The 21901-nt window shown below is 28.9% G+C and overlaps 1 protein-coding gene across 3 annotated transcripts in view; it reads left to right on the forward strand.

Moving 5' to 3' along the window:
- Positions 1–2749: 2749 nt before the first annotated feature.
- LOC126910456 (protein dead ringer homolog) overlaps positions 2750–21901 on the forward strand; it is a 49609-nt gene continuing 30457 nt past the window's right edge. Inside the window, exons 1-3 of one of the 3 annotated variants that reach the window (XM_050693043.1) lie at positions 2750–3064; positions 18307–18525; positions 18790–19077. In XM_050693043.1, the coding sequence (XP_050549000.1) occupies positions 18331–18525; positions 18790–19077 (483 nt within the window). In that variant the 5' untranslated portion in view covers positions 2750–3064; positions 18307–18330. Of the gene's footprint in view, positions 3065–8053; positions 8073–12875; positions 13713–18306; positions 18526–18789; positions 19078–21901 lie in introns of those variants that run through there. The other 2 variants (XM_050693045.1, XM_050693044.1) reach the window with 2 other exon arrangements.

Consider the following 21901-nt stretch of genomic DNA (forward strand, 5'->3'; position numbering starts at 1 on the left):
AAAGATATTCACACAATAAAATTACTTTTTGTGCCCATGAATGTATATGAGAGTCATTGGATATTGACAGTGGTTAATATACCTGAAAAGACTGTGACATCATATGATAGTCTTAAGTCGTATGAGGGTCCCTATCCAATGGTATTAAAAAATTTCTTAATTGAATGGGAGATGGACAAAAAAGGAAAAGCTTCTACATGGACATTACAAATAGGCGAGACATCTCGCCAAACCAATGGACATGATTGTGGGCCATTTACTGTNGCGAGACATCTCGCTAAACCAATGGACATGATTGTGGGCTTTTTACTGTTGAACTGGCAGAAAAAATGTCTCGAGGATATACAACACCAATAAATGCAAATATTATGCCTTTTATAAGATTAAGACACAAAAATGAAATTATTGCTGGACAGCTATTCTTTTAATACTTTTATGAATGAAATTTTATTTTTGTATTTTATTTCAATTTTCTTAATGTTCACTACAAATTAAAATTTTTATTTGTATACTACCAAACATATTTTTTACTTTTTCTATGTTTAATTGTTGGTTTTTTATTTTATTTTAATCTTATTTTTTTTTGTAACATTATTTCATTAAAGAAATTCAAATTTAATATAAATTTATCTTAACTGAAGTAATTTAATGTTCTTGTTATGTGAATATACAAATATTATAATGGATACAATTAAGTTAAAAAGTCAACCAATTATACATTTTTAAGTTAAGAAGTGTATCTACTATCTTAACAACTTAATTTTAATTTTACTAAATGACGATTCATAAAGAATTTCATAACTTTTGTTTAGTTTTTAAATACTATTTTTATTATAAAAAATTATTTTCTGTAATTTTTATAAATGCGGTATATTGAATAGTGATAATTAAACTTATTTGTTTATAATTCTCTAAACTGATAAACTATAAAATAAATTTAAAAATGAACTACAAGTTCAGAATATTTCCGTTGTTATTATATTTTTGCTATGGGTATTTTTGTTATCTAAATGACCCAATGAAATCCAAATAATTTCTAGAAATCTCTGATAAAATGTAGATAAATACGTGTCGTCGAATCCTATCAAATTATCTTCAATTTTGTTATTTATTTAAAATACCATTTATTTTATAGTAAATNACTTCATTTTTGTTATTTATTTAAAATACCATTTATTTTATAGTAAAATAAATACAGTATATTATAAAAAAAAGTTAATACCAATATATCAGGCATTTTTTTTTAAGTCGGGGGGCGTACAGACATGAAGGACACCCCCTCAAAATACGCCATTGAGGGTCACAATAAACATATGCGCAGAAATGAGTCAATGCCATATTAAAATCATGCGCATGGACTTTAAAAAAAAAAAGATCATAAAACGGTGAAAAATGATGGATTGAATTGATTTTTATATTTTATATTGAGCAGGTCTGGTGAAAATTTCAAACCTTAAGTCGTAAAACACTGGCGTCAACGAGCGTTTTTTCAAAAAATGTCGCAGGTGAGCGGCAAAAATTTTCCGGCTTTCGCCAATAATTTTTCCAGAGTCTCGTGACCGAGTACTTTCGTTGAAAAAAAAATGGAAAATCGGATCATGCTAAGTAATTTTTCCAGAAAAACGTTTTTTTCTTGTTCTATTATATAATAAGATTATTAGTCATATTATAAATAATATAATTCAATTTATTTCTAACCTCATACTTGCAGGTAACATCAATAAATAGATAAAAATAAGTTTCAACTCATTATTTTGAGTGCATTAATTTTTTTTTGTCTTTAGAACCCTAAGTTTTAAATACTATTTGAGTCAATTTTTTCAAGACTAAACGAATTTTAATTAGCCCCACTATAAATTCCATTATTTATGGAATATATTCCAGTTTATTCATTTATAATTTTCTAAGTTGTAAAAATAATTAATCCAATTTTTTTTTTTTTTTTTAGAAAGGTATGTCTTTCTCATGTTTTCATAAAATAATTTTGAAACATAATAATTATGTTTCATAAGTCCGCAATATCAAATAATAAAAATTATACTATTTATGTTTTGAAAATTACTGTGATCCTCATGTAGGGATTAATTATATGAAATAAGACGAGTATAAATTATAGGCATTTGATATAAAATATTTAAATATTAGTGAATATAAAATTATTGAATTGGTTTGTATAATTGGCTAGTTATGTGAATTGCAATCAAATAGGCGATAACAATACAACATTATTGAACAACGCGCTCATTTCGACGAAATCGTTACGTTCTAGTATATGTATATCGATTTTAATGCTTTAAAACGTTTAAATCGCCAATTCTATTTGAATTTGATTCAATTATAAATTGATTTGAAGAACAAAATCTATTATTGTACACGTTAATGGGCACGTTGTGCGCATTATTTTGAGAAATATTCATGGTAATTTTAATCTTAAGAAGTAAAACAAACGATTGTTATAACGTCTAGTTTTATAAAAATGTTTAAATTGTATTGTCTGGCGCAAATGCTTCTTTTTTAAATGGAAAATGTTACTTGTGTATCGAATATTAATAAAATAATTTTATTTGAAAATGATTACTAACATCAATATACCTATTCTGGTATAGAAGATGTTCGGTTACGGTTTGTGTGAGGTATAACATTGCTAGTGCTGTTCAAAGATAGTGGGGAGAAGAAAATAGAGGCGCGGCTTGGTAATATTCTCGTGTCATTGGACAACGTTGGGTTTGGCCCCCATTCGGTCGACGGCGCCCCTTGTGACCGATCACACCGTCGGTCAGTCAGCAGTATCCACTGTATCGGTGCATCTCTCTCGTTGCCGCCGTGGTCGTAATGTACGTTGTGTCTACTCATCGACGTAAATCTTCTAACAATTGTTTTACATTTGCGCGGGCAAACGTGTTTCCATGACAAGAACCATCGCTGACAGAATTTCAGTTATTTTTCCGCATAGTTTGTAGAATTACTAAAATAGTCTGAAGCTAAAAATTTAATCAAAATTGGCCGTGTTAAGCAGAATCCGGTTCGCGTGGCCGCTAGCGAAACGGTCGCCGCACAAAACATAGTAAGTTATTAATATTTGAGATTCATTTACAAGTATCGTAGTTGTAAAAGTTATCGATAAAAGGATGTAAACTGAAAGGACAACTGATTTTGCCATAACTTATTTTTATATTTTTGGAGATTATGTGTTAGAACTAGAGTTTCATTGCACTTGACTTTAGTGTGATTACCATTGTAAAACTGTAAAATTATCATACTTCAAAATCATTATAATCAATTCAAGACCTTACAACAACTTCGGTATATTTTATAAAAAAAAATCAGGAAACGGAAAAACAAAATAGATTTCTTTGGAACTTACACTATTTTTCTATTAATTGTAAATGTAAATGTAAATGTAATTTATAAACTCGTACTTTTATATATATATATTGGATTTTTATGACATTGCTGTCTCAGTCACGGATTGTTTATTATCAATTATGATTATCAATAGATATACTTTCTGTATTGTCAGTTAGTGTATTTATAAACTCATAACAATGTGCCTTACTACAATTGATAATAACAATACTGTGTACCTGCTAATATCGATGTTATAAAAATCCAATTAGCTACCTGTATTTACAATTCCATGTGTATTATACATGTATATTAACTCAAAATTTTGAAACTTTAAATGTTTATATCTAATAAGCTAATAAAGTTATATTAAAAATTCAAATGCCATTTACTATTAAATTAAAAACTCAAACATTTTATTAAATTAAAAATATGTGTTACCATTTAAAAAAACAAAGTTGACCCCCCTCCAAGGCATAAGGGATGAACTTAAGAAGTATTACATAGTTAAAAATTCAAGAATACTGTGTAACTAAAGATAATAATAAAAAAAAATGTTTAAATTATTATTATTCTGCAAGTAATTGAGTGGGTTATGATAAAAAAATCACCCTGTGTATATATATATAAAACTGTATATATAAACTATATATATCAACAGTTTACATCAGTGTTTTGGCGATTACAAGTTTTATAATCAAATAAAAAATAAACATTAAAGAAAAAAAACTGTATAATACATTTAACATATTTGTGAGGCCTTCAACTAAGATTAACGGAATGTGACTACATAAAAAAAGTTAAATATTCATGTATTAATAAATCGTTGTTTTATCGAATTTAATATAACCGCCAAAAAAACTCAGTACTGATAGGCCTTACTGTCTAGTACATAGATGGCGCTAATGTCAATCATCCACACTCATTATAGGCATTAACCTTTGTTTTGTCAACAATTCGCACTATGAGTGCAGCTGGGCCATATATTAAAAATCATAATATTTGTCATTTTTATATAATTAAGTATAGGTTTTTATTCTATATCTAAATATGCCAGAAACATGCATAAAAGTTAACTGAAACTAAATATAATTGTTAAAAATACAATATAATTCATATGGATGATTGAAACTTTGAAACCGTTTATTTCAAAACGACTCCTTTCGACATCGGTCCTTTTGCAATAACAATCAGATTAAAATAATGTGACGTTTAATAGTTATTGAAAATAAATGATCTTTTATTCACAAGATACTGTTTTATTTGTTTTAACATTTATTACTACTAAATACATTTTTTATTTGTAATAGTGATTAATATCTTCAACTATTATTAATAACATAAACACTTAATTGAATCTACTTTAAAATAATTAAGAGATAGGTACCTACATTATAAATTAATACAACTTTATTTACTTATCATGATTAAATACAAATTATTAAAATCAGTATACGCAAAATTACATTATATAAATTAATTTTCAAATACTAATGCAATAAAAAAATTATATGCACTGTGTGTGTTATTTATTAAGTATCATCTCCTCTCCCATTTTTTCATTAAATAATGATTTCATCATAAAAATGTGTAGATAAAATCTTAATTTATTTTTATAAATTATTGTAAAATGTAAAGTTCATTGTAAGGAAAATTAATTTCTATTGGTAGACTTTAGAGGTAACTTTCGAAATTTAAATGGAACCTATTATTATTATTTACTACTAAATGGAAAATTATTTTAATAAAATTTTGGCAGATTGATAATCATTTTTATATCATTACTTATTATTAGCATTTGAAAATTTACAAAATGTAAGGAGCTAAGTGGTGTTTAGCAACACTCTATTTTTGTCATAATGAACAGATAAAAATTATTTTATGTTACGCACTCTGTTTAACATTTAGAGTTAACAACTCATAATGTAATAATACAAAACTGATTATCGAACTGTCACAATATTATTTGGACCATGCTCCATTTAATAGTAAACAAATGATAATAGATCAAAATAATTATATTACAAGTTAAAAAAATAAAAATTTATATAGCTATTTTAATGTAGTTAAACTTTTTTTTTTCTCAAAAATAATATTTTTCAATAAGTAAGACAATTACAAAAAAAAAATTGGAGTAGAAATGATTAAATCAATTATTAAAATTCAAAAAATTAATGTATCAACCTCATTTATTTCAAAGAAGTATACAATGTATTGTTTTAGAGTTACGTTGGACTTTTGCCTTAAATCAAATTTGTTTCTTTAAATTCTATGACAAAAATTGTGTGCGAAAATAAAACTATGTAATTTCTCAGTAATGATTAATAAAAGTATTCAATGTCCAACCGCAAAAATATTCAAGTCGTATAAAATTATTTTATAAACTTAAAATAGTATCAATAACATGAAAAAATGATCCAATATTTCATATTTATCAACTATTAGTTCGTAACTATAAAATTAATTACTTTACTTTTACATTTGACTATTATCCCAGTTTACTCTATATACTTCAATATATATTAATTTACATATATTTAAGTATAGACAGAATTAGTAGACACGCTTAATTATTAAGTTAACGCATGAATTAACTATTAAGATTTTTGTTCATATAAGATTTTAGGAAAAAATGTTTTTAAACTAATTATTTTGTTGTTTAGGAATGATGGTCTACTTGATAAATTTTCAATTTTATTAAATTTTTATTTTCCAATGGGATATTCTCAAAAAAATTTCTAAGCAAAATCGTTATAAAAATGAATGATATAAATTATATATATAGAATATAATCCATCTATGTACGTTTGTTTAAAACTGAACGGGGTGAAACTCTTTAGGTACAATGCAAACATGTTTACTTAGTCAAGGACGATGCCTTCAAAGAGACTAGTACCGATGTTTTTATAAGGGTGAAAAACTATTTAGAAATTATCGGGACAAAAGAAAAACGATATCACAAATAAATGCTACGAGGTTCACTCTTTACTATGACTAGAGCGGCAGTTTTTTATTTGATCACTCTTTAACAAATCAATAAGTCAGGTTCGGTTTGCCCTTACATAGGCTTGCATCTATTAGGTAAATTGAGATTTAAGAGTTTTTTACTGCAATAAAACGGTTCGTTTGTCGGTTTCATTGTCTATTTACCTGTTGGAATTATTTACACAAAAATTAATGTTTTATTTTCATACATCTAAGAAACATGTAACTTAATCGCCATAAAATATATAAAAGAAATTTCCATTGTTGTTCTCATAACGTTTGTGTAAAATTTTAATTTCATTTTTAAGCAATCTGTTATTGTATAAATTATCAAATACCTAAATTAAAAAAAAAAAGTTTTTAAACAATTTTATTTTGATTTTTTTTAAACTTAGATTTTACCAAAAATATTTTTTCTATTACTTTATTTTTCTAAACTATGAATTCAACTTGCTAATTATTATGAATAATATAAAAAGATACTGTTGTTTGTTACTTGATGTTCGTTTATTGATTCCATACTGCTTTTACAAATCATAATACAATTTTTTTATTAGTGTCTGACCAATATTTTTATAACAACAGAAAAACAATCACTGTTTTAAAATTTAGCTTTTATTTATTTTTTTAAAATTCTAATTATTGAAGTCGCTAATACTGAAATATAATGTATATATTTTTATTCTCAGTATAATTAGAATACACGTGTTACGTTCATAAGAAATGCTTACTAGTATTGACATTAGAGACGTATGAGTAGTGTCCACTGTGTCAAATAATTCTAGTAGTGTTGTTCGCTAAAACAATTTTTACTGTCAATTTAAATATTAGATGTATGGAGGATATATTTTATGTATCGGAACTAATATAAAATTGTCGATTGAAGTGTTTCAAGAATACTCTGCTATTAAATGCGTGTTCTCCGCGTTTCCGTTTTGTCTATCAGTTGAAAAATTTACATGAGATTTTCCGTTTCACATACTTATACGTACATTTATCATCATCGTTATATTGTTTTTCTGAAGGATATGTGTTTTTTGTGTAAATGATAGTATATGACTTATTCATTATATCATTGTTTCCTACTCTCCTGCTTTCCGATATAGAATAATAGTATGTATAACAAACATAAACATATGTAAACTCGAGTATTGGGCTATTAAATACCCGGACAATTGTCATTATTATTGTGTAATGATACTCGGTGTGAGTGAGTGTACGTTATTCATTTCTTCGTGGTAAAGTAAAAAAATAATAATAATTAACCGACTTATTTTCATAAATAAATGCCGAACCCTCTTCTTCGCATTATGTGATGTTAGACTTGTGAATTAAGTGACACATCGCGCATGATATGGTATACAATTATTATCTGTACATACGTATGTACGTGATAATGGGTAATGATGACGTAGATACAAACATCCTTTTTCCGTTGCTGCGATAATATAACTGAATTATATTTCCCGTGGACAGGTTTACACTACCACAGTGTGTTCCCGTATGTCTACTTAATTGATTTCACACTCGAGTGTCAATTTTTTCAGTTTTTTAGTTGATACAATCAATGAATAACACAATTGTATTGTACTGGTAAGTACANAGACAGGTTTACACTACCACAGTGTGTTCCCGTATGTCTACTTAATTGATTTTCACACTCGAGTGTCAATTTTTTCAGTTTTTTAGTTGATACAATCAATGAATAACACAATTGTATTGTACTGGTAAGTACAATTTGGGTAAGTTTGCTTTTGTCGAAGTATGAAAATTTACGCGAGGCCAAGTGCCAACTTTTTATCATATGGTTGGTTGGTTAAAGTAAGGGGAAAAGGGATGCAACTCCTACATATAAATATTTTCTACTTAGAAACAAATTATATTTAAAAAACACATAGTAGTAAAATTAATACCTTCTCAGCTTCGCATTGAAGCTAAAAGAGATGGAAGCTCATTTATTCAATTTCCTCCGTGAAAATAATTTATGCCTACAACCCTCTTCTTTATACATAGGCAATAATATAATTTTCTATCGTTTATAATGAATTTTTTTATCAATAACTCGTAAACTAATAAGGTTCAAATAACAATAGAATTTATAGAATTATTTTTCCAATAAAAATATATTAATTTCATTATTGATGAAAAATTGATGCTATAGAATGTAATACATGAGCATATTACACCCACATAACATAGTCTCTTATACAAACATATGACATTTTTGATACTATTTATAATCTATAAATTATCTGCATTTTATGTAATTCATAAATGTTTTTAAGGAACGTTTCCTATGTACGTTGACATTCATAAAACTATTATCACTAGCTTGTTAATGGTTTAACTTATCAGTGTAATAAGTATATTAAGGAATCTTTATAAAAAATGTGTTTATTAGTTTTTTTTCATGCAAAAATAAGCTTATTATTAAATTAAGTAAAATTTAATCAAATTACTCTAAGTACTTACTAACTGAAATTTACTTATTGACTCATCTAAAAACTCCTAAAGCGATCAAAAGTTATGTTACATAGTTATATGTAAAAGTTATATGTACATTTAGCAAGGTTAATTTGTTTATAAGAATCATAAAATACTTAATTAAATCCCATAGACAATGAGATTGTTTTAATAACATTGTATATACAAAATATTGACTTGCCAATAAAAGACCTGTCAATCGCTAATTATCATTATCATAAATAATTAATGCACGTAATAGTGTCTTGAAATGTTTGCAAACCTTGAGTATAAGCGTAAAAAATGAAAAATATGAGTCGGCATTGAAGTGTCCGCTTGAATTAATCATTATAATTTAATATACTTAATCGGTCAATCATAATACGTTTTTGTGTTGTTTTCCATATTTTTAGATTCAAAGTATTACTAAAATTATTATACAAATCTTAAACAACATTTGGCGTAAAAATAGATTTACTCTTTACCAAGATAATTAATGTTTTAACATATGTTAATAATTAATAACATATATTTATATTTTAACTATGTTAACTGTTTGCTACTACTCGATTTGGTATATTCCGTCATTTGCAAGATCATCAGATTTTAATGAACTAGCAAATTTTTCAATTAAATGAAAATAATATTGATAAATTTTTGTTTTGGTTTCTTTTAAATATATATTTTTTCAATGTATCAATCATAAAGTATTTTTTATGTTCATCCCTTATAAGGGTATCAATTTTATTATTTCAAATGGCACCATATACAAAAAATTAACTTATCTATTAGATAATGATCTCATTAAGAAAATGACTAGCTGACAATAATTTTCCAGTCAATATTTCATAATTTTTTAACATTTTTATACCAAAATGAGTAAAGCAGTGACGCCGAGGAATATATAGTGTTAAAAAAGTAGACTGTTCCATTATCGTATTAGTGTTAATTAATAGAATTATAGAGTTATAGACTTATTTTTTATCATATCATTAATCTTTGGGACTCGTGTTTGTAACTTGCAGAACCATTTTCCTAATGCTTTTAGAACTCTGTGCTTTGTCTGCCTACTACAAAACTGCTTGTCCAGAGAATCCATGCACATTACCTACACACCCCAAATACTAAATTTTATTTTAGTCGCTCTATCCTTACGTACGATTTCATAATTTCTCTAGTTCTCCATATGCCATTATTATTGTTTTAATATTTCAGAACGTGCTTTAAAATCGACCATATGTATACAGCATGTGTTACAAATAATGAATATTATGTTGGTTAAATTATACCTTAATGTATCGGTTCCTGACACGTGCTAGATGAAACACTTTTGGAAGTCTCCAAATTACAGCGATATTGCCAAAATGGTAATTATTTGCACGCGTATAACTAAAAAAGAATATAATTTCACCTATTTAATTTTAATGTACAGTTTATATGGTATTCAGTATAACGTTGTTTGCAACAAAGACTAAAAAATAATAAACGAGTCGCCAAGGTTAATATTCATATGTACTATAAGTACCCCATTACACTTATATTCGTTCCTTTTTATAATTATTATTTTTGATAATCGTATTCTATATTTTATGTTATTGATTTATTATTCTAGATGATAAGTAACATTTATAGTGTATCTGGATTTAATAAGTAAACCAGTGGGATAATAAAACAAGTCTGTTAAATGATACAATTGTTGAAATTTTTTTATTTTAATAATATATAACCAAGTATAAGTTTACAAAAGTAATCTTTTAATTTTAAAAATCAGCTAATATTATTGTTCTCTCGCTACCTCGATCTTATCCTTTCGTTTTACATTTTCCGTAGACTGATGTGTAATTTTATAACCGACTACTACACACAACTATAAATTGTACTTTTTATTTATTTTTATTACTTTTTGGTGTCTGCTTTACATGCTAACATATGGACCCTCCACCACCACGTTAGTGTGTGAGGGCAAACCGTTACCGGGAACTTAAAATGTTTATGGGTAATTTTATGCTTTCCGATTGATACTACTTGCACATTGACTGATTAATAAAACCAGTATGGGCCCGGGTGTCGGATTTGATGTTATTTTTTATTTCGTTTTTGTATATTACATGTGAAATAATCAACAGATGGATAGAAAAACAAAAATAAAGGAAATCATATAATAAAATTCATATTAAAACAGAATTAGTACCGCTGTAATAACATACCGACGTACGATTTAACACGACGCGAGGCGTTGAAAACATTGACCGACAAGACTCTCTCGAACCATTAACTTATAAATGATAACGGTAGCAAAATAATCACTAGATAAAAATTGGTAACTCTTGTGTTATGTTTTTTGAATTTTTAGAGAAGCTAGTCTCGGTATTCGCAAGCGTTGTAATTAATGTTTTTAAACTTCGATGGATTATTCTAGTTGCTCTAGTGTAGCACCTACTTTACAAACGTTTTATTAGTATGATATTATTGTTGTTTTTAATGAGTTTATCGGTTTTCCATTTTCTCTCTCGAATTTTAGTTTTATTATCGCCATATCTATAAATAAGTGCCATTATTTAACTACAAAAAAAATTCAATATTATTAATTTTCCATGACTAATGCGTATAAAAAATCGCAAATAGAAGTCATTAGATGGTAGACATTTCATTGCAATTGATTATAAAATTTTTTATCACACATTAAGAAAATGTGTTCAACAACGCAGCAATACACATGCAATTTTGGAACTGTTATGTGTATAAGCCAAGTGTATTTAAAACAATCGTTAAACGTTAGGAGCGTTCAATAACGTCCGGTTTTAACGGGTGTCTATACAATAATAATAGCACTGGGCTTAAAAACGGTCGTTCGGAAAATTTTTACGGCCGATTTTATGTGTTCCGATTAATGCGGCACCAACCGATTAATGAACTAGAGTTTTATATCTTTCATCTCTCTCTCTCTTGCACGCGCACAAATTATTTCATAATTTATTTATTTATCGGTTATCCACACAGAACTGTACGGCACAATCTGTACAGTACTCTCTATGTACAAAACGTTTGAGTTATTAGGTTTTTTTTCTTAGTATCACATATTGAAACGGATGTCGGGCAAATGTTCTAACGAGTTAAATTTCATCGTGACGTAATCATTTTAACTAAGTTCAATCAATATCTTCTTTCCACTTAAAAATATTAATCAATTAATAATCAATTTTTAGTGCTTAGTGTAGTCATCTTTGTTAACACACATTTGCTTAACGTCAATAAAACAGTATTGATGTTATCAAGAATTTTATAACCAATTACCTAATAACACTAATTAGTGTTTTGATCTCTTTTTAATACACAAAGTATCTGTAAAATTAATCGTTTAAACTAAGAATAGTTTGAATAAACTATTTATATGCAAAAGCAGATCGACATTTTATCACTTTTAATTTAATGTTTAATTAATCTATCGATATTATTTCACTTACAGATCAATTTAAATGGCTTAATTGTGCCAAACCCATGACTACCATAACCGTCACAGTTTATGTGAATAGGAAACTTAGTACATAATCTACCAACAAGTCATGGCCGTTGCAACGTTGTTTGCTCTTCTGTGCATCCGTCAACAGCGGTGTCAGTGGTAACGACAACAGCGTGACAACAAAAATAAAATGCGATTAAATTTCGTTTATTCTTTTTTTAATCGTCATTCGTATTGCAAAATGTGTGCCAAAAAAAATGTGAAAAAACATTCCTTGTTCGAAATTTATGTAATTTTAGTGTGAATATATGAATTTTTTGTTACGAAGCTATGTCGATATCAATCCTGTCTGTATATTCATTACATGTAAAACAACTTAAATCAAAGGGGAAATTCTCTTTGTGTTGCCGCCAAAAGCTTTACAATTAGCTTTTGTAACTGCATTACATTGTGACCTGAGTGAATTTAAGCCATTTATATTGTTTTTTTACTCACTGTTTAATGTTATTGATCATCATAGAGTCTTGAGAAGCGTATAATGTTTCATTTATGCAGAAACTAATAAAGAGAGTATGAACTCTCTTGGTATAAACGATCACGTGGGTGCTAATTTTAATATGGCGGCCGTTACTTTATTGCGGAGACGTGGACAACCAGTCGATACGCTTTTTTATACCTCCTTCAAGATTCAAGACCCTTACACGGTTATCGATTATGTACACGATGAAGGCGAATGTAACGACTTGTATTATCAATAAATAAGGCACTAACATTCAGTATACCAAATAAACTAGGTTCATCTTTGAAACAATGCACTACTCAATTTATACACACTAATATTGGTACTTTGATTTTCGTTCAGTTTTTATCCACGTGCTTAAAGAACCTTTCCAGATGTACTTTAATTTAGTTATGATTTTTTTAATTAGTATGCCACTAGATAGGTATCATCCGAGAAACTGACACCTGTCAGCAACATACCGAATTTGATTTTTAATTAGGTGCACCCAGTACTTAAGACTCGACGGTGTGGTCATTAGTTTTGTACATCATCGGAGACCCGTGTGCCGCTTTAAAAAATATAACACGTGCGTTTATGATTATAGTTAGTAATATTAAACACACAATCGCCGACAACGTTCGATTAAAGACGTCATGCGGCGGCAACATTAAAATCAACCTACACATTAAAAATCTCAACAGTTGTGCCACAGTTATGAGATCTTTGTCTTAGGTCCAGTCGATAGCAGAGGATGTAATCGTTTAATATCAAATCGACTTAGTAACTGTAGAACTAGTAACTTGGATTTTCATATTTATACTTTGTTGAATTTAAAAAAATGTTTATTTATTGTTAAAGTTTTGCACGCTCTTACGCTTTCATAATACGATTAAAAGTTATCTTCTAATACTTGAACACGACTTTGGATACGAATCAAAACCGGTATACTTGAAAAAAGTAAAAAATTTAAATATTTTCTTATTTATTTTACCATATCAAAAGATCTATCTAAAATCTTTTAAACTAAGAAAAGGCTACCTTATTTTTTTTTTTTATTTAATTAAAAATATAAGAATATTAAAAATATTTCTTATGATATTTTATAGTCCTAAACTATAATAATAATTTAAAATAAAATAACGCAAAATGTCAGTTGAATAAAAGTTGTTAGATTTGTCAAAACATTGTGGACCATCTTGTATGTAGTGATTAAATACTATGCCATTTAAGTTGTTTTAGTTTGACGAAGGTACAACAGATGTTTTAGCCATATCAGAAGTCTAGTAAAAACGCTAAGCTCACACCTTTATTTTACCAGAAGTGCATGCAATACTAACATCACTCTGTGCATATATTATTACGGGAGTATTAACCGTATGTGCTGTCGCATACGATGATGATAATATAAAATAATATTTTATATTGAGCTATAAATTTGCATGGTAATTTGTTCACTAGATAACCAAGTAGAAGTATCTTGCGCTGACGAAGATGCTGCGTGCCAAAGTGTATAATAACAATGTACTTATAAATCTACTCTGAAGATATGATGTACATACATTGTTTATGTGTCAGTTTTTAAAACAGGAAAAATAGGCAATGTTTATTTGAAATTTAAAAAAATATGAACATGAACAAATTAATTTCCAATAGAAAATTTCTTACAGCTGTATCGAGTAAAATAAAATAGATGGCAATTTTAATAGAAAATATCGCTTTTTTTTATATATTGTAATTTTTACAGTAGACATTTTTTGATTATTTAAAAAAAAAATGTATTGATATTTTTATTATTAGTTATAAAACAAACTAATCATTGTTTAATGACAAGTATCCTATTTTTATCAAAATTAGTTTTTATTTTAAATTGTTTTATATTATTAAATTACTTGAGATGTTTTGAACGTAATTGCTAGCAACAGTTGCCAAAATATTGAACACTGCATTTTTCCACGTGTTCCTTTGAATTTGTATTGTAGAACATGTTTATACGTATACATATTTTAGAATTTAATTAAAGAATATCATCAGTCAGTATAAATACTCTCACACATTTTGATTAATCTGTTCTCATTGTTTGGTTCTTTTTCTCTATTATTATAGTATTGTATAGTCTTGTACGTTCTTTATATTTGAATAGATCTTTCGCTCATCCGGTTAAACAAAATCAACGTCCGGGTATTGATATACTCTGAGGTATCGATTACAGACGAATAAACTCATCTGCGCAGCCACCAAGCAGTATAAATGAAACGTTTTGCAATAACTTATTTATAAATTATAAAGATTCAAATTTAAAACGGTAATAAATTACATCTCCAAGGTCTTTTGAAATATAAAACAAGTGTGAATCGTCCAAACCGGACGCATCGTATCGCGTTATTCAAAGAAGTGCAGTGAGGATTGATTGAATCAATTGACATATCCAACTGACGTTGAATGATGAAATGAACGTAGTAGATTATATAATTCAACAACACTTTTTTGTGCAATGGTAAATCATACAGTATTTTTCACACTGATTTTTAGATAGAGCCATATTATTTATACAAATTTCATTCAGAAATCCTGTAATCGTTGGTTTCTCGAACTTAATCATATCCAACAGAACTCTGGCCCTTAGAATTATATGATAATTTTTTCACACCTACATTTTATTTGATATTAATTGTATGTTTATGACTAACGAATTTTTTCGCGTGGAACCAAACACAATCATTACCGTTTGTAATTCAATAGCATATTACTGTGGTTCAAATTAGACGATTACAATATGTATGTTAATGGATAATTCATTAAAGTAACGTGGATTCAATCTACCCACATTTTAGATATAATGATAATAATAGAGTAACCGCTTCAGTCATTGTAGTTTCTTATTAAATAACTACAATAAGAAACAATAAAATCATTTCTATAATAACACATTTCAGATCATGTATTATTTTTTCGTGTTGACAAATAAATAATGTCAAAACTTTTTTTAGAAAATAATTAGATTATTATTCAGCTAATTTTTTATTTAAACATTTTTCACGTTTACAGACAATTGTCAAAAATTTGACCATACCAGTTTGTTTTTTTTTTTTTTGTACTCAAACAATATATTAACAAGAGTTTTTTGGCACGAGCATATAATAACATTGTGTTTTCCAGCTTCGTGGGTTTTTTTACACTTTACACAATTTGCATTGAAAATTTTTATCCTCAGAACTGTTTAAAAATAAATATTTATAATTTATTTGAATCGTACGATGATATTTTAATTTATATTAGATAATAATTTGAATCTTTTTAATTTAAATACTGACTCATTTTAATATTAATTATTGATGTTTCGTTATTCAGTAGTTTTTCTGTGAAATGTGAATTTGATAAAAGCACCTAAGACTAAAAGTTACCGCCCATAACCGGATTCACGGCTTCCATATTCAATGTAATAACAGTCAAAATTGATGGGTATCTGGAAGTGGCGGTATCGGAATGCTGTGCATAGTAGCTTTGAGGGGAAGTTATAGTATCGTATTAACAAGGGGTTATGAGGCAAGCGGGGGACATTCGGTGGTGTGAGCAAAAAAATAACGAAATAGCAAACGTCATTTGGATGTTCACTAATCTTGTTTTCCATTTAAGTGTCGGGTAAGGGTTGGCCGGCGGAGTCGTTGGGGTCTCAACGTCACTCGCGCTATAATATTAATGATGTCGCTGTGGAATTTATTTAACTACAACCAACGGCGGCAAAATAAAAACCGTTTTAAACTGTAGCAAACGGAAATCTATCACTGTAATTAATGAACTTATAATGACAGCACACTGTACCATTAGTATATACCACGGGTTCTAGTATCATCTTTGTAGCAAGAATCTTTTTTATGAGCAAAACAACAGCGCTAACACCAGTAGTATGGGCAATGAAGCCAACCGATACTATTCCTTCAATATTGTTGTTTATTACTCGTTGGCGCTAACGGTAACAATCTCTTTTGTTCATTATGTCTATTTGCTGTGCATAACGTATTTAATTTTATGCAAATCTGGGTTTTGTCTGTGGCGAAAATTTCTAGCTGGTTCTGTGATATTCCAAAGTATCGTTGCACTTTCTTCCAACACGTTTTACTAAGGATACGGTGACACCTTACAGTAACGACCGTAAACGATAGAATGCTATTGAAACTTGTCACACACTCACAACCCATCATCTGTCTGTCCGGATACAGACATTGTCTTATTAATTAGAATCGCTTCGTCTTACTTAAACGTGTTTCCGGTCGATCACATAGTAAATAAACGAAAAATTCGACTGGAAGAACTGTTAAAATTCGGAGTGCTTTTTTCATTGAAATAACATTTTTATTGAATGAGGTACGGAATGTTTTTAATGTTTGACAATACCTTTGAGTATATCAGTATTTTCCTTACATTTCAAGCTTTTTGACATAAAACAGTATGCTTTATCTCTTCCCCCATCACGAAAAAAAATTCAGTTCATTTACGAAGGATATGAATGTCTCTATAAGGACTGAACTTAAACCAAAATTCTGTGTGAGCCAAAGCTCCCATAATCCTCACGAAAATTACTATAATGTTTGTTTATTTTACAATATGTTATCAATTAAAACAATAACAAAATTACTAGTTAATTTTTATTGATGTCCGGTAAATTTTTAGATAAAAACAATGAGAATATTTTTAAACATAGATATTTATAACAATAAATTATAATTCTATTTTATTCTATCGTTAAACAATAGACATGAACAAGTCAAATTCATGGTACAAATCATACAATTAAACCCCTCTATCCATTGTATATTTTCAAAACAAATATACTGAAATTAAATACAGTCAGGTATAATAATTATTAGTTACACTGTGGTTTTTCTGTTTTTTTTTTTTTTTTTTACTGCAACGCATCGTTGTTAATTAATCTGTTAATATTTAGAAACTATAATGCCGTTGGTGATGCGTATCTTATAAAGGAGTCAGTCAGTGCGTGTGTCAAACCGTCGAGGTTAGGCCAAATAATGTGTGGATGAATGCCAACTGGACTAATGTAGTCTTAATGAAACATGTGTTAACATTTTTTTTTAGTAGTACTTCGTAACATAGATTTAGTGGCTTGTCTCTTTTTAGTATTATTAATTCATTTAGTTGCGGTTACCTTTAAACGAATTTTCGGAAGTTGTTGTTACATCCGGTCATGATGAGTGTGACATTGCCACAAAGAACTTTTCCATTTGTAACATCGACTTTTTAAGTTCTTATTTAAATTTTTACTAGTCACTAGAAAATTCTAAGAAATGTAGTACTTTTCATTGTAAATGAAATAAATTTCGGTTATTTGGATGGTGAGTCTAAATTAAAAGCAGATTCTTAGTTATTACTATATATAATATTATCATCTTATTTTACTGAAGTTATATCTTTTATCATATATTTTATATTTAAAAAAAATACTATTTATTTTTTTCGCCTACCTGCCTATTAAGACAATTAGGCATTTTAATATTGAGTGAAATGTTGATATAGACTACTTAATTTGCTATTACAGCAGTTACCGATCGAAACTCAGATAATGGCCACAGATGCTACAGACAGTTCACGATTAGGGTTGAATCTCAATTTAAGTATGACTCAGCCCCATGCTTATCACTGGCTTCAGTCCCCCAAAGTAGGAGGTTCTGATGATGATGATAACGATGAAGATGACCGTAGGAAAGAGGATGATGACTGTTCTCCAGAAGATGATCCAGAAATTCTAGAAATGCAGGTATGTGATTACATAGAATCTTATTTAGTTTACTAATATCACTTTGTTTTAACTTTCAACTACAAACTAGGTTAATTGTCTTTGGTAAATAAATCATAGATATTTATTGACATCTTGATTTTTTATTTTTTTTAAATTCTATAGTTCAAAAATATAATACTAATTTCAATACAAAAATATGGTTTAAAAATTTAATGTTTTTCATCTTAAGGTGACAAAGATAATAAACATTCTTTGATCATATCATAATAACTATCATTTCAGCGTGAAGAACGTGAAACTCTTAATCAACTGGCCAGACGTTTAGCGACTGCACCACCTAGTCTTATGCTTCAACATCTGGTGTACCCAAGACTTCCTGGTGGCGTCGCAATGTCAATGGCGCCAAATATCGCAAACGTCTCTTCTACTAGAGGACCATCTGAGACCATATCTCCGCTAGGATCGAGCAGATCCAGCTTGACACCACCAGGTCAAGACTACAACTCAGAAAATGGATCTTCTAGAAAAGGAGAAGCACAATCGTGGACTTTTGAAGAGCAATTCAGACAGGTAATGAACCCTCAAAATCGCACGTCATAATGTAATTTTGTATAGGCTAGACAAAAATTGTCTACGTTTATTTGTCTAATTGTATTCATAGCGCCCAAGTATAAAAGTGCATTAGAACTATGTTTCGGGGGTGGTAGTAGTGCGGAAGATTTCTTTTATAACTTATCTATAGGTATATACATTATANACAATTCAGACAGGTAATGAACCCTCAAAATCGCACGTCATAATATAATTTTGTATAGGCTAGACAAAAATTGTCTCTACATTTATTTGTCTAATTGTATTCATAGCGTCCAAGTATGAAAGTGCATTAGAACTATGTTTCGGGGGTGGTAGTAGTGCGGAAGATTTCTTTTATAACTTATCTATAGGTATATACATTATAATAGAATGTAGTCCACACTAGAAATAGTCGCGTTCGCACCGCTATNTAATAGAATGTAGTCCATACTAGAAATAGTCGCGTTCGCACCGCTATGGTTAATGTCCTTTTTTTTCTCATAGAGTTCGACGACACGCGCGTACAAAAGACCACAATCAGCGTGAGCGAGTGTGTGTGTATAAACTCGTAATGAAACAAATAGTATACAAATATAACACTCGGAATTGTGGAGACAAGAGGTGAAAAAATATATATATATACCTACCCATTTTATGAAAGAAAAAAAAATTCTATACACACGCACACCTGTTGAATTGGTCACAAGAGACGGCGAAATTATTAATAAGAGTGCCTGGACGGTAAATACAATACGATGACGGTGACAACACTACTGGGTGAGAATATACGATAATTTATGTAAAATAATAATCTAAAAAAACCGTGAGAGACGGATTTCGATCATGTAGACCGATTTGTCATCTTCACATACACCTGCCGCCCTGAGCCTTGTCATATACTATTCGTGTTCCCAATGACGTCGTTTAGCATATGCATCAACCTGCAACAGCAGCCAGCCTTACAGGCGGTCAACCCGTAATGACCTCACGACTCTTTTAATGCATGTTATCATTCTTAGAATAATATAAAATTAAAAAACCGTGTAAAGAATAATGAGGTACGTATGTAAGATATACATTTACTATGAATGAAAACGTGTAAAACAAAATGTTTCTTTATATTACAATACGGTCGACATTTTTTATGTAGATCCATTTGTTTAGATAATCAGTTAATCATTTTTTTTACTGTAAGAAAAAATTCATAGCCTTGATTTTACTTGATGAGTGTGGTCATGCACACATTCCACTGACATTAAAATAGCTGATGTTTTTTTGTTTAAACGTCGGACAAGGACTACCCGAATTATTTTTTGAAAACAAATTACCAATATTGGTTTTCATCATAGTACTTAGTATTATTTCTATAAATTTATTTAGAAGGATAGAGGCTAGCGCCTACTCCATACACAGTAGCAGAGGTTCGTCTACTGACAGGCTATTCTTAAGCATATACTTTTAAACTAATTTACTGGTATTATTATTTTTAGTGTTGATTAGCGTCTAACATATGAGTCTGACACAAATTACTTTTGTATTATAATTTCGAATAACTCATTTGGTAAGTTCGTTGTTATTTAAAAACAAAAAATCCAAATTGATCAAGTTCTCCATATTTTCTCCATTCCATCGATACAACATAATAATAATAATCAGTCAAAATTATAATATATTTTGAAGCATACAGAATTTTTGTAATCTCTCGTTGCTCCGATGGTAATGACTGCCAGCGTACGTTCTATTAAAATTCCTCCTTTTAAAGAATTACTTATTATGTACAATTATTATTATTATTAATATATGTGGTGGTCTTATGGTCTATGTATGTATGTTCTAAAATATATATATACAATATTAATGTGTTTTATTCCGCCGGGCGCGTTATTGACTGATTGGCCGGCCGCACACACCCACTCCGATAAGTTGAAAAAGAAATAATACATATAGTGTATGATAAAATAATGTATTGATCAAGTGCACAAATATATTATAATAGCGCAAGAGAAGAAAAAGATAGATACGAGATGATGGAGAGAGAAAAAGAAAAGGATTACACGCTCTGCTCGATGCAGTTAATTACGCTTATATGTGCTGATTGATTGGCCGACCGTACATGGGAATCTTTCGTCATTATTATTGTACTTCTCTTCCCCTATCTTCGAAACATTTGCTGCTGCCGTCGTCTTAACATTAAAAAACCGATCACCAATTTATTTGCTTTTCCCAATTATTATAGACAATGAATAATCGCGTCCGACCAACTAGCCAGAGATGAACGTTTCTTTGATTCGACCAACCGAATAAATGACAGCAATCGGTCAAAACCACGTTTGCCGTTCGACACCTTCACATACTTTGTTATTCCATCATACACAATATTTATGATCGCCAGACGCGCCAACAGACGGTAATTGCATCGCAGATACTTAATAATAATAATCGTACTAAATGTGTTTTATATTTTTTCGTCAAATTGTGACTGTACTTTTTTTGCTTCACCGGAACTACGCAAATATCGAACATACGATTATTTCGTTCAGAGTCCAAAAACACGTTTTATTTACTTGTAGTCCAATTGGGATACGAATGTATATAAAAACAATTTATCTTCAACCCTCACAAACAAATATCTTGTACTTTAAACATATATGTTTCCGTTCCGAGTGATGTTGGTCCTTAACCTCTTTTTAGTTACGCCATTAGTCCAAAACCAACGGTAGTGTTACACTGCGATTATTTTTTAAATAAATTTTTTTTAATTTTATTTCTTTGTACAGTCTTAAGAAAAATAAATTAATATGACGTGTTATTATAAACGCTT

This window comes from Daktulosphaira vitifoliae, unplaced genomic scaffold, assembly GCF_025091365.1.
Source record: "Daktulosphaira vitifoliae isolate Bord-2020 unplaced genomic scaffold, ASM2509136v1 Scaffold_1, whole genome shotgun sequence".
Lineage (NCBI taxonomy): Eukaryota > Metazoa > Arthropoda > Insecta > Hemiptera > Phylloxeridae > Daktulosphaira > Daktulosphaira vitifoliae.